The sequence below is a fragment of the Ammospiza caudacuta genome, chromosome 1 (assembly GCF_027887145.1).
Source record: "Ammospiza caudacuta isolate bAmmCau1 chromosome 1, bAmmCau1.pri, whole genome shotgun sequence".
Taxonomy (NCBI): Eukaryota; Metazoa; Chordata; class Aves; order Passeriformes; family Passerellidae; genus Ammospiza; species Ammospiza caudacuta.
Genome location: NC_080593.1, coordinates 87,747,470 through 87,761,727, shown reverse-complemented (window position 1 = coordinate 87,761,727; position 14,258 = coordinate 87,747,470). Strand labels below are relative to the sequence as shown.

Sequence of the window (14,258 nt, the reverse complement as noted above, 5' to 3'; positions counted from 1 at the left end):
ACATTCATATAGCAACGCAGCAACTAAGAGTGATGCACCTTTTTGGGTTAACTCTGGTTTTTTGGGACTTTTTAAAAATAAATAAATAGATTATAATAGGTAACTTTATCCTACCCTCAGAGCAATTTTCAAGTAGCATATTCCCATGACTCTCATTGTACTCTGTTCCAAGCAGGGATTTCATCCATTAAGAAGATTAGTGTTATCAGTCAGTTGTAGACAGAGATAATTCTTGATGATAACTCAGAGAGAAAAATCATTTGCTGTGCTAGAAAGTACAATTATGCAAAACTTTTGAGAATTACAAAGTAGCTTGTTTGTGCACATAGAAGTTTGGATATTTAATGAGTGTCCTTTCCCTCATACCCCAGTCAATATTCTGGAAATATAGCCTAGATGTGGTGGAAAATGAATACTAGAAGTTTCAATTCAAACAGACAATAACAGTAAAGGGATTGTAAGAATGGGGGTACAGAGGACAGACCTTACCTTTCCCCCTGCACTGGGCTAACAGCACAGCTGAGGCCCCTCCTCACCCTACTTTAGAGGAGCGCTGTAAAGAGCAAGTGGTTCCCAGCTGCAGCCTGCTTTTAACTTGTGGAATAAACAAAACCTACAGGTTTGCCCTCCTAAGTTTAACCAAATCAAGGAAAATAAAGGAAAATAAAATCATATACTGGAAAACAGCATAGGTACCTTGTATTTTCATTATTTAGTTGTTGTTAGATGGGAAGATTTGCTGCTCCCCTAGCCTCCAGCTCTCCCCATATTTAGTTTTTCACACTGCTATGAAGTGCAGTATCAGTCAATCACTCACAGGAAGGCCAAATCTGAACCAGAGGGAATCAGATGATCCAGGCACACATTTACCTTACACCAAGGCTCTCTTGAAATAACCAGATGATTTTTTCATTAACCTTCAGAACCACTACCAAAGCAAACACATCAGGCTACTGAACCCAGCTAAACTAACACCATGAGCAGTTGCCTATTCATCCCAAAGGCAGAGGCTGGATGGAAAACTAACTTCAACCTGATAACACAAACTATTTCCAGACTTGGACAGCATTTAACATCAGCCTAACCTGACAACTTACCCTGTACCAATTCTGTAGCTAATTCTGCCTGATGTAACAATCTAAGTACTATAAAAACCTATCTAGCACAGATGCTGCTTTCAAAAGACACATGCACAACACATGCTTCACATTTTGTTACAGCTTCTCATAGCACTCAGGTTTCTTTGTGGGCTATTAACCATCTCCAATAATCAGATCCATGTTTTCCAACAGAAGTAGCTTAATGAGAACAGCATCCAGCAACTCTTGAGCTCAACAAAGAATCACTGATGCCCACAAAAGAAACCTAGAGTACAGTACACCATCGGAAGCAAACACATGGCAAGAGACTTGCTCTAGAGTGCATTACTTTTGCAAATGGCTTCTGCTTTTTCATTTTAGAACCCATCCATTTCCATCTTCACTCGCACACTCCGTTTAGGGAGTGGAAAATGCTTCTGCAATGGGGTATTGCTTCACAGTTACTTCAATTTAAGATACTCCACAGCAGCAATGGAAAACAAACTGTTCCTTGTTGAATGCATAAAGGATGAAATTTTTGCCAGAGTTCAAGCACTGGAGTCTATCGGGTTTTCCCTGAAAAAAATTTGCAAGCCAGCACACCCACACAATAAGGAAAGTGTTTTTTAACCTATTAATCAGACAGCACAAATCCTAGGCTTTGATTTCAAAGCTGTTAAGATACAGTTTGACTGCCATTTCACTATGATATGCTTCTCCAGTCAACTGCAGATTCAAGAGATGGAAAAAAAAATTCTGACACTTCAAAAAAAAGGTTGCATAAAAGCCCAGTCTTTTTAAAGTGAGAGTGCACATGTGCATGGAGAGTGGAATTAAGAATCTCCCTGAAACTCATTGAAAATCTTATCCAAACAAGTAACCTTTTTGAAGTTCTTAGGTGATTATTATCCAAACGTCATGTTCAAGGTCATGTTATTGCCATTGAATAATGGAAGCAGATGAGCTCAGGAAATAATATCAATAATTAAAAAGAAGTCTTTTACAGGCTAATACCCTTCAAATGAATGACAGCATTAGCAACTTATTCTTGTACCTGACGGGCTGTATGAGGCAAACACACACACTCATCCTCACAGGAAGTAAGCCAGTGGGCTTCTCTCTCTTACCTCATTTTTTCCATCTAAAAAATTAGTGTGAAGTCAGAACGTGTCTACATCCTGTTCATGTAATACATTTGCAAGTCATCTAATTATTTTGCAGAGTGGTTTTATTCAGAGCATTCCTGCATCATGACAAATTTACTAAAGTAACAATCATTTGACAAAAGTAAACAGATAGTAACCATTCCTGTCTGTTCAGTCTGCATTAAAAAAAAAACAAAACAAAAACCAAAACGTAATAATTAAAACTTTACTAATCCAAGTAGAAATAATCCCAGCATATTCCCTAAGCAAAAACTAGGATGGCAAAATCTGACTAATTATTAAAGCAAGAAATAGTATCCAAAAGAACATAGTATGCTCAGATTTGTATGTGCTTTCCCTGCAGAGTATTCTAATATTGCGTTCTGTGTTTGTCAGCATGATTTTAACAAATAACTGTCTCATTCCCACTAAAAACCTATAAACCACCACCATCTGAATGCCAGTGAGTGGAAGAGCATCCTGGCTGACACAGCATTGTCTGTATAATTGTGCAAATAAGGACTATCTATAACTGTCACTATGAGGTGCTGGGTTTTTATGTTCCCCTAACTTTTCATAAGCACATTTACTAGGCAGGGTTGCAATTTTTCTTTTTTTTTTTTTTCTTTTGTTTTCCCCCTCTTTTTAAATGGAAACAAAATAGTATAGAAGGAGAAGGGGAAAGAAAATGAGAAACTCAAAAGTGTGGAGTGAAACAATCAAGGGATTCATGAAGTATGCATTATAAACCACGTGAATATCACCAAATTATTTATTATTAATGTTGGTAAAAGGTGCAGTCTTCTGCATACCTCACCACAAGGTAACTATTTTTGCCAAAAGATAATGAATCTCTTTTACAGTCTCTAAAAGGCAATGAGTTCAAAATGAGGGAAACATTTGTTCCATTTGTCCTTTTTAGTAGTTTATGTGCAAGCAAACTTCAGAAGCTGGAAAGTGAGAATTCCCTCCCCACTTCCTCCCCATACCTTCTGAATCATCATGCTGGTCTCTCTCACTTGTTAATGGCTCGATTTCCACACATTAAAACAAAAACCTTCCAACAACCCCTCAAATGTTTCAGAGCTGACTGCTGCCTTCGCAGTCAGAAAATACCCATTTTTTCAAGAGCTGTCATTCATGAACAAAACTACATCCTTTCCCAACCCAAAAGTTCAACTCATAATTGTTTTGAGTGGGATGTTTACCCTGTCATTTTGTGAAATACTGATTGCATTTTCAATTAAATCTCCATCTTGTATTTTTGTATTAAGAAAACACAAACTTCATGAGTTGGAAAAGAGTGAAGAGAATTGCGTTAGAAGAGCTATTTTAACAATAATATTGTTTCTGGATAAAATACAAAACCAAAAGCATTGTTTCCACATTTTTTGTCATCCTTGCATAATGTTCCTCTTCAGAGATGACACATCACTTGACCAATGCTTTCCAGTTCTTGGGTTATGTATTTCCCACTGCTGTCAGTAACTGTCAAGCTCTGGCTGCACATTCCTCCCAGGAATCTTTACAACAGGTAATTTCTGGTCATATGGTTTTGCTATCACTGTACTTGAAGTTCACATTACATGAGGATTTTCGTTTAAAACCTCTTCACACTTGGAGAAACAGATGCCTTTGAAATATCTGGATTTTTGGGGAAAAAACGTTAGAAGAACTGGAAACCTACAGGACAAGGGCAAGGAGGAAAGTAAAATAAATTATCCTCCAACAGCTGAGTCACACCTTCAGGCAGAGTCCTTCCAGTGCTCGCAGCCACACTGTGGGACCCAGAGTTTTGGTTCTGGACCACTGCGAGTGATCTGGGTGCATTAGGAAGAGCATTGCAGCAGGTCAAGGGAGGTGACTCTGCCCCTTTACTCAGTCCTGGTGAGGCCACATCTGGAGTGCTGTGTCCAGTTCTGGGTTGCTCAGGACAAGAGAGACACAGAGCTCCTGGAGCACATAGAACAGAGGGCTACAAAGATCATTAAGGGACTGAAGCATCTCCTATGGGGAAAATCTGAGGGTGCTGGGCCTGTTCAGCTTCCAGAGGAGGCAACCAAGAGAGGATCTCATCAGTGTAGGTCAGTATCTGAAGGAAAGGTGTCAAGAGGGTTGATCCAGGCTCTGCTCAGCGGTGCAAAGCAATAGGACAAGAGCAATGGGCAGGAGCTGATGCACAGGATATTCCACCTGGACATAAGAAAGAGCTTATTTACTGCGCAGGTCACCAAATACTGGAACAGGTAGCCCAGAGAGGTTGTGGAGTCTACTTCCTTGAAGATATTCAAGAACCAGCTGAACACAATCCTGTGCAATGGCCTCTCGGATGACCCTGCTTGAGCAGGCAGGTTGGACTAGAAGTCCCACTGTGGTCCCTTCCAACCTGACCCACTTGGTGATTTTGTGACCAACTGCTAATGAAGTTACATAGTTTCAGAGCAGAAACAAACAGCACCTGAATAATATTTTTTTTTCTTACAAAAGCTCCTGATACCTGACATTAATCTGACTAACAGTTCCAAAAGAAGCGCCATTTTTTTAATAATTTTAAAAAAAATGAAAAAAATTGACTCAGTTTGTAAAAAATAGTTCTAAGAACTTTTCATAAACATTTTCCTTTTACTAGAAATCATTCTCTACTACCTTAAGGGAAAAACCCTCATCTTGTATGGTTTTCCAATTTAATTGATGATACTAAAGAAAGTAAAGCAAATATTATCCAAAGCAGCACAACACATTTCAAAGCAATGTCCTACTCATTTACACTTTATCAGAATGCGACCATTTTAACCAGACTCAGCAAGAACCATTTAAAAGCTCTCCTACTTTGCAGTAGAACATGCATATGATTATGTAAGTACATAAAAATAAAGTTTACTTTGCACTGATCAACATACTACTTTTCTTCTTTCTTCTTTTGCAAGTTTTCCATTAGCATCATATTTGGCAAGGGCTTCTTCCTAACCTGACATACAAATTTTTAAATATAAAACACTGTTCACAGACCACTTATTTCTCCATATTAAGTCCACTTTGGAAACGGGCTTTACATTTATTGCTGGGTCATCAATGCTTTTGCTAGCAAGCACAATTACTGAGCAGTAAATGTAAAATAAACTACTGTTTTGCTGCACTGCTGTGGTCTTAACCCTGGCAGTATGCACTAATTTTCATGGCTTCATTACCGGAGATCCTGGGCTAGTCACAGATTTGCAGCAGTTTAAGCTGTTAGCTCACAACTGGAGGTTAAATGGAGACACTTATTTTTATCAGAAGCAGATTACTACCTGAGTTTAGTCAGGGGTAAACCAAATAAACACACCAAGCACAGAGACAAATGGATTCCCATGGGAGAAAAGCAAGCGTGAGTTTGCTTACACAGACCTTTGCATTTATGGCTGGGTAGGAGCACATACAGGAACAGTTGCCATGGAATAGGAAGTGCAGCTAATTCACAGCTTTTATTAATTACCCAGCACAAACTCCCTTGGCTGCCCACACACTCCAGGCAATACTACACTGGTTCGCCCCTGCAGACTGGCAGTAAGTGCCCACAGTGCTGATACTGTTCCAGGTTTGGATTCCAAATCAGTGGTTCTACTCCCAACAGGAGTTCAGAGCAGCCCTGCAGATGATCTATTTATGGAGAGAGGAAGGGATTTCCTCCTCACAAGTTGAAGGGAAACACATTTCCAAGCCTCGAGAGCCACTCACTTACAGCCTCATCATCGAGGAGGAGGACAGAGTGCAAACACAGCCATTAAGCAGCTTCAATGTTAATAAAATTAAATGGTTTTAAATAGAACATCTGGCATCAGCTGTTTCCATAAGCTGTTTTTATTTAAGTTTCCACCAAAAAATACTGGACTTCTCAGCTATTTTCACATGCAAATCTGAATGCCAAATTAGGCTGTCTTTAAAAATGTTGTCTTAGCAAAAACTGTAAGAATTATTCACACGCTTTTTGGTTTGGCACTTTATTTGGTATGTAACGGGCTGGGAGAGAACTAAGCACAACAGTGCTTTTGCAATACATTTTTAGTGGAAATTATTTTTCAATATCAATAAAAGCACTCATTGCATTTATTTGCCAGCAGTAATCTCTAAATTCAAAACCAGCAAACCTTCAAATGTTTCCACAGGTACTTTGGTACAGATGTAGTTTTTTTTCCCTTTATGACTGAGTAAACTCTGGGGCAAAGTGGGAGAGAAAGAGACACAGCTGCTGCAGTATTGAGAAACAAAAGCTATGGAATAATGAGTCAAGCTCTTAAACACCCCAACATTTAAACACCCTCAAAAAAAACCCAAACCACACAGAGGGTTGAGAGCTCATGAAGCCTCCTTGTCCAAGCCAGGGGAGCCCCTGCTATAAATGTTGGCTCCTTCACAGTCAGAAAGATGCAGAACAGTTTCCAAGACTGGGGCACTTGGAGAGGAGCAAAACCAACTCTGCTTCCCTTTGAAGGACATGTTCAGCACGTCCGTGAAAGTTAACACTATTCAATATTGCACCTTTTTGTTTGTAGGCTACTTGCCTGAAGCTTCTCCATCTAGACTGGGAAGAAGCTGTCAGGTGCACAGAATGCACCCCCATCTGACATCCCCAGACTTCTGCTACACCCAGTAAGCTGCAATCCCTGTAATTTCTGTGCTTACTGCCACACTCCAGACCCCTCCTAGACAGCACACACCAAACCACGGCACCAAAATAGGTTATTTTCAAAAGCTTGCATAGACTTTGCATTTTGTGGTTTTTGGTGTGAGCAAAGTGGCTTGCAGTCTCTGACCTCAATATATGCAGAAGAGATTTACTTTTATACCATCAAGCCAGCTTTAAAGTTGAAACTATGTAAGAAAACAAACTTTGGCCTGCAGTAAAATTTATTCAAGTTTTTTATTATTTTGAAGATGCTTGTTTTCTAAATACATTTTATATTCACAAATCAGTATTTATTTCTTAAATACAAAAGTAGTAGCATTTTACTATTAGTAGGAACCCTAATTTGTCAATAATTTCTTCACAAGATACTGTGTCAAGAAGAACCACTGATAAGAAATCTCATAACTGGTGAATAATTTTCATGGTGGAACTTACAACTGTTAATTGCCTCCATCCTGCACATCCCTCAAAGTCACATGTCTCTTTTTTTCAGGCTACAAAATATATGCACATTTGTGTAATTATTTTGATTACATATTCTGGAAGCAGGAATGCTCAGAGATATCTTGCCAATTGTTCTAAACAGGGAAACCATATGGGACCTGTAATTTTATTTCATTTTGCTGTCAATGGTTATTGCAAGATAACTATGAAAATGAATTACTACAGTTCCACCTAAAGATTGTTTTCCAAATTTTACCTGATTATTTTTTTATATATAAACAATGACATTGTATCAGGATTAAGAATCGAAAAAGCTGCATAAAGTTTTGGAAATACAGGTGGTAAGAGTTATTGCCCTCAATCTTTTGAGGTAATTAAGAACAGCACCAACTTACTCACCCAATGTATTTCTTTAGGAAAGTGAAATTTTCATCTGTATCACCATTTATTCTGCAACAGTAAAGTTTTAGCAAAACATCCACATCAAAATGCAGTTCAACATCTCAATCTGATACATTATAGAATGAAATACTGCCAGCCTAGAAATTCTTACACCTTCCAAAAAAATATTATAACCTCTCAGCCCAGGTGTTTTAGTTTGATGTTTCTAGGGAGCTGTTTTTCTGGTGTTTTTGCTGAGTGTTTCTCTTGCTTTGTTGCATGCTTTTAATTGTTACTATCAATTGCATTTTTCAGATTCAGCATAATAGCTAAATATCAGAGAAATCAATATTTGGGCAGAAAACATGAGTAAATCATGTCACTAAGTAGTCACAGTCTTCTGATTGTAACAATGCAATGACAATCCTGATACCTCCCTTATTTTTCTTGTTGTCGGCACTGAGAAACATAAAAGTGACATTAAGACAAAACACGGAGAGAAAGCTATCAGAAGTTGAAATCATTTTCCACCCATGAACAAACACAAATACATTCTGTTTAAACCAATGCAAAATCAGCACACAATCTGCTAGATTTCAGTACTGCTTCAAGAAATAAGCCATACCATTTCTGTAAGACAAAAACTAAATTAACTTTCAAATGCATCCCCAACTTCCTTATGTAAACAAGTGACAAAAAGTCTTCATTCTCACAATTGTGCTATTTGCAAAGTCTAAATGGGAAAAAATACAGTACATAAGCAGGAAAAGAATGTTAGAGATCCTTGCCAGACTCCACTGTCTCCAACAGATTCTGAATGAAGACCAGGATGAATAGCACCATCAAGAGGGAAAAGGTCTATCATGGGACTCACCCAACCAAAATGGCTTGAGATAGGGTGTCTAGTAGGAATGCAAAAACATCAGTGCTGAAGCCATTTATGAGAAGTACTTTAAAAGAATTCCTGCTGAACAGGAGTCTTGAAAACATTCTCTGAAAAAAATTTCACTGCTCCTAGCATACTTCCTGAAAAAAACTCTTCTTCATTTTAGGACAGTGTTGCCTTGTGGGCTCCCATGATGGCCTCTTAAGACTTATCCACAAAGAGAGCTTGAGCAATTATATGCTAATTTAAACACAACAGCATCTTGACAATTCTTGCTTTCTCTGTAAAACCTCAAGGAAGCCAAGCAAAGGAACTTTACCTCTCCCCAATACCTTAAAGTAGCCAGCCTGCCTAAACAACCGCCACTGTACACTACCCTACACAATGAAGCATCTACCAAGTAACTTCTATTGGAAGCAAGAGAAAAAAGCCAAACAGCTAAGCAACCCAACAAGCAAGTGAGCCATGAACACAACCCAGACTTGAAAAGAAAGGTTGTTTTCCTACATGCTCCTACTGACCCTTTTGCTTGTTGCAACACCTTCTGTAGGGCAAGCTTCATTGCTTGGCCAGATGTTCATCTTGGCTCTTCCAAAACCAGCCCCCATACAAAAACAATCTGATTCTCCTGAATCTCACAGCTATTCTCAAGGGTGCAAATGGCAGCAGGTGAAGCTGTGGAGACCAGAAATCCACCCAATCCCCACCCATGTTTTAGTTAAAGGCCACGTGTGTTGGCTTTTCTCCTTCACTAGATAAAAGTTTCCATTCTGCTGGAGTGGACAGCAACTGACAAAAAGCCTCTTTTCACTATATTCAGTAACAGAATAGCATTGATTTGCAATTGCATGAATGCATATGCTTCTTGTCCAGGTTATTTTACAGATACACATCATAAACCTGCAGCAACTGCCACCATTCTCTTCTTTCCTTTTGAAGAAAAATCCTTCATGTTTTCACTATGCTTATCCAATCCCTCACAGAGAAAGCAAATACCTAAAGCCTCTCAAACCAATACATTTTTTTAAAACAAAACAAGCAGAAAGCAAAGTCTTATTTACAAGTTGCCTTTCAACAGTGTTTAAAAAGAACAGCTTCATCATTTTGCCCAGGATGAACAGGAACTTTTAGCAAAAAGATGCTAAAACCAGCCAGATTACAGGACATTCTGGCCATTTTGAGTAGGAGTTTCCACAGCTAAGGTTCTGAAATTTTAAAAATGCCATGAATATCCAGCTACTAAAGCCTTCACTCAGAGTTCAGCAAGCTTCAGTGACCCTGATGAGCACAGCAGCTTTGGCATGGCAGAAAGGCAGGTCCTGAGGTAGCCTAATCTCAGAAAATTAAAAGCTTTGAAGATTAAGAGCAGGACCTTGAAATGACCCAGACAGAAACAGAGAGACTAAATGGTTTCTGCAGCCAGTCCCTCCCAGACAGCAACCTGATGTTAAGCTCCCAATGTCTGCAGCCAGAAGCTCCAGCTCAGGAGCACTCCAGCTCAGTGTTTTGTTCGCAGAACTGCAAGGCCCAAAAATGGAGTTTAATTTGCTAGAAACACAGGACAAAGAAGATATTACTGACCGCATTTGCTACCCTAAATCTAGAATATTCCAGTTTTAAGAATAACATCACATAATCTGCATTTACCATGAAGTAACAATGTTAAGTCCTACAGAGAAGCATATCCCACATACTTCCTAAAGCTCTGGTGGGTCTTGTTTATCTCTTCTTTTTTCACAAAACATGGACAAAAATGAAATGCAGAAATCCATTTGAAACCTCACCTTCAAGCACCAGTTCTATGTTTTTTGTTTTGTTGGGTTTTTTCCTCCAGGATAGCTTCCACAGAGAAAATTATAATCGTTTCTGGAACAAAACATCTCATTGATTTTACATGCCCAAAAGAAGCAGATAAATAAAACAAGGTGGACAATAGCTTGCCATTTCAAGAGCAAAGTCTGGCAGGAAAAGCACCAAATTGTCTCTCACTTGCCTGATTGCTAGGCAGTGCCAAATTGCTACTGTGGTGTTAAAAGCAGTGAAGTTAAAATTATCAGAATTATCACAGAGACACCAATGGAAGGGAAGAAATGTGACCAATACAAAATGTATTGCTACCCCCAAAAAAAATCCTTTAAATTAATGGCTTTCAGCTCATTATAAAGTTAGTTGGAAATATGAATCTGGTGTTCTTTGCAGTGATTTTTATCATCCATGCACAAAACTGAAGACTATATCAATTTCTACACTCAACACTCCTATTGCACAGGAAAGGAAGCTCAGTTCAGCTTGTATTGGCTAATCTGTCTATCAACAGACTCTCTTTTAATTGATTTCTGACAGAACAGTTTTTTATCTCATAATGGTTATAAAACATGCCCCAAACTGGTAGGGGCAAATAAGACATACACAAATGCACACAAAGGAATATCTGGAAAATATTATTTAAAATTCTTCTCCACATAAAATAATCTTCAGAGGCACAGTTTAGATTTATAAGGCATATTCATCAAAGGCAAGACAGCTACCAGAATTGGAGAAGAAGCATAAGTAAAAGGGTTGTATCTCCTACTGTTAACAAATTCTGACCAATTCAAAATTCAGTTAAACACACCCATAAAATAACCACAACTATCCAGTCCAATAGTAACCAGAAATGCAAAAACAGATCTAGACTTTCTATTCATTGTACATCTTAAGTAAGACAATCATCTGAAAGATCCATAATAGGAAAATTCTTTAAAAAAGCAAATCTCCTATGTGCATTTACACAAACACACACTGATGCTAACTTCTGCTTTCACTGTCAGTTCTCAAAGAGATGATTAGGGAAACTATGTCATAACAATCCATGTGTGCCAGTACTAACTAAATATGAAAGAAGCAAGAGAGGAGAATCTTAAAAAGTAACCATGCACACCCATCCCTTGGACTGGTTCCATCAATTCCAGGAGTAAAAGAAGAAACCAATACAGGTCTTTTCTTCAAAAATACAAACGGAGGACTTAACTTACCAAGGCAAAGTAAATTGAATTTATAACTTCAGGAACATCACCCCAATATAATCCTCTAAATGACTAATATCATAAGAAAGATCTCAGAGTTCTCCAAACAAGCCATCCTAATTTATCAACTTTCAAAGAACTATAAAATCTTACTAGACTAATCAAGATATTCATAGATTTCTTTACACTATGTCATATTTCAGAGAAACTGTAAGAGTGAAAGTAGAGAGAGAAGTCATAAAATTCTTAATCATACAAAGGGACAGACAGACGGGCATACAAGGGAAAGATTTTTATCTTTTCGCTTCCATGTGGACCTGAACGCATGAAGTAAACTACATGCTTATTTAGAAAAATTTAGTAAACCTTTACTTACCCAGAATCCTCCTGGAAACCTTCTAGTTCATCTCTTTGCTCTGCTAGGGTGGATTCTAGATCCAGATAGGTACCATTATGAGACAATTGCAGGGTGCAGTCATCAAGCTGTAGAACAAAAATCAGACCATCACATTAGAGCAGTCTTTTTCTCAAAAATACCTCTAACATTGCCTTCCCATTTTCCACATCCCCAGACAAGATCTCCCTAAAACAAACTATGTTGGGAGCAGGTAAGAAAAATTTTTTGGCAATTTACTCAATTGCATACCCATGTTCCCTAGACCAAGCTTGGTCACAATATCAACACAACTAACACAGTGAAATTTATTAGAACATACAGAAGAAGATTAGAGGGCTTTAGCACAGAGCCTTTAAAATGTAATACAGAAAGAGAAGTTAATTTCAATGTGTATTTAGGATACAAATTACTGTTCTCTGTTCTTACAGTAGAGTTTTAAGTAAAGGTTCTGAGCCCCTGGATGAAGATAGAAGGAAGAAAGAGCTTTTTTTTTTGAGACACTGAATGGCCTCTGTGAGGATAGATATAGCCAAGAGACAATGTAAAATGTGGCAGCCAAGAGTTGGGGTCCTACAGAAAGGGTGAGTACAGTCAAGCAAATCACAGATTTTTTCTGGAATTCTGCTTTTACGGCCAGGCACTAATCAGCCTCAGAAGGTGCAGGAGCAACATTCCTAGGCCCTGGGTGGGAGGGGGGGGACTGGAAACCTGCGCCAGCTTCCTACAAAGGTACTGAGGTAATCAAGGACTAGACCTGAAAGCAGAAATCTACCCACAATGATGCTGGGAGGGAGTGATTAATAAACTATCTTTATTTCTTTTCTGTTTTCCTTCATCTTCAAGTTTTTCATTAATTGCTCCAGCTGTTAAAAAGAGCCAGATTTGACCAAAGTTAGAAAAAAAAAATTCTGGGGTTTTATTTGCAGGGTGCTATCACAATAGAAGACCTAGGATGAATCATTCCACAACTCTGGCCAACTCATTGACCAGGAAAACAAAATAGTTAATGATCGAGAGGGAAAAGTAAAGAAGCTGGGAGAAGAACTAGAAAGGAACATGAGCTCCTCTCTCACCATGACATAACTCAGTGTCAAATAACAAATAATGAGGAAAAAAGCCTTCCCAGAGAACAAGACAACATTTACCAAGGGGCAAGAGAATGTACACCACTAGGGAGGTAAGTGACCATCTGCTCAGAGAATCCAGCCCAGAAGCATAGAAATGGTCATCAGTGAGTCCAGTTGGACACGCTGCTGGGACCATCATGTGCAGCACTGCACTGGGGGTCCTTTTGTAACTGCTTCCAAGAGCACAAATATCATAAGCTACAGATGTGCTGTGCTACTAGATACAAAATCCTGTCTGACAGCCAAAAGGCACAGAGAATCATTAAGGCCAGAGAAGACCTCTGTGATCATCAAGTCTCACTGTTAACTCTGCACATGTTAACCACAAAAGCATGTTCCTCCATGTCAGATCCACATGACTTTTGAACACTGCAGGGATGGCAATTCCACTACTTTACTGGAGAACCTGTTCCAACACCTGGCCACTCTTTCAGTGAAGAAATTTTTTCAAATATCCAATTTAAACCTCTGCAGGTGGAACTTGAGGCTATTTCCTCTTGTAACAGAATCAGAATGGTTTGGGTGGGAAGGAACCTTAATCACCTACTTCCAACCCCCTATGTCATAGCTTTACTGCTGCACAATGGGTTCCACTTCCTCCCGTTGGCTGCCCATGCTGCATGTGTATGTGTAGATGCACTTCATTTGGGTGATCAATCTCACTGCCTATTCATGGGAAGAAGCTCCAATTCCTCCATGAGCATTCCCAAGTGCTTCTGCAGTTTCTAGCACATGAGTAACCCCTGCTGCTGCATGGATCTCCACCCCCTACCACTAACAAGACAGCAGACCAAAGGACCTCATTAGCACACTGTCTGTCAAACAGTGGCATGCTGCCTCCAGGTCTCTCTTCAGTGATCATGATTTTATCCCCTCACCCATCCAAATCTTGTTTAAAGCTGTAACTGCACCAAAGGGGAAACTGCCACAGCCACAAGGCTGGGACTGGGTTTTCTGGTTCTGTTTGTTGTTAATGTTGCTTGTTTATTATACACACTAGTGAAGAACTGTTACTCCTATCCCCACACCTTTTTGCCCGAAAGCCCCTTAATTTCCAAAATTATAATAATTCAGAGGGAGGGGGTTCATATGCTCCATTCCAAGGGACGCTCCTGCCTTCCCGAGCAG

The 14,258-nt window shown here is 39.1% G+C and overlaps 1 protein-coding gene across 2 annotated transcripts in view; it reads right to left on the bottom strand.

Annotated features, from left to right (window-relative positions):
• FHOD3 (formin homology 2 domain containing 3) overlaps nt 1-14,258 on the bottom strand; it is a 376,458-nt gene that overhangs the window by 324,940 nt on the left and 37,260 nt on the right. For both annotated transcript variants that reach the window (XM_058806162.1, XM_058806153.1), the window contains exon 2: nt 11,983-12,089. In XM_058806162.1, coding sequence (XP_058662145.1) covers nt 11,983-12,089 — 107 coding nt within the window. The remainder of the gene's footprint in view (nt 1-11,982; nt 12,090-14,258) is intronic.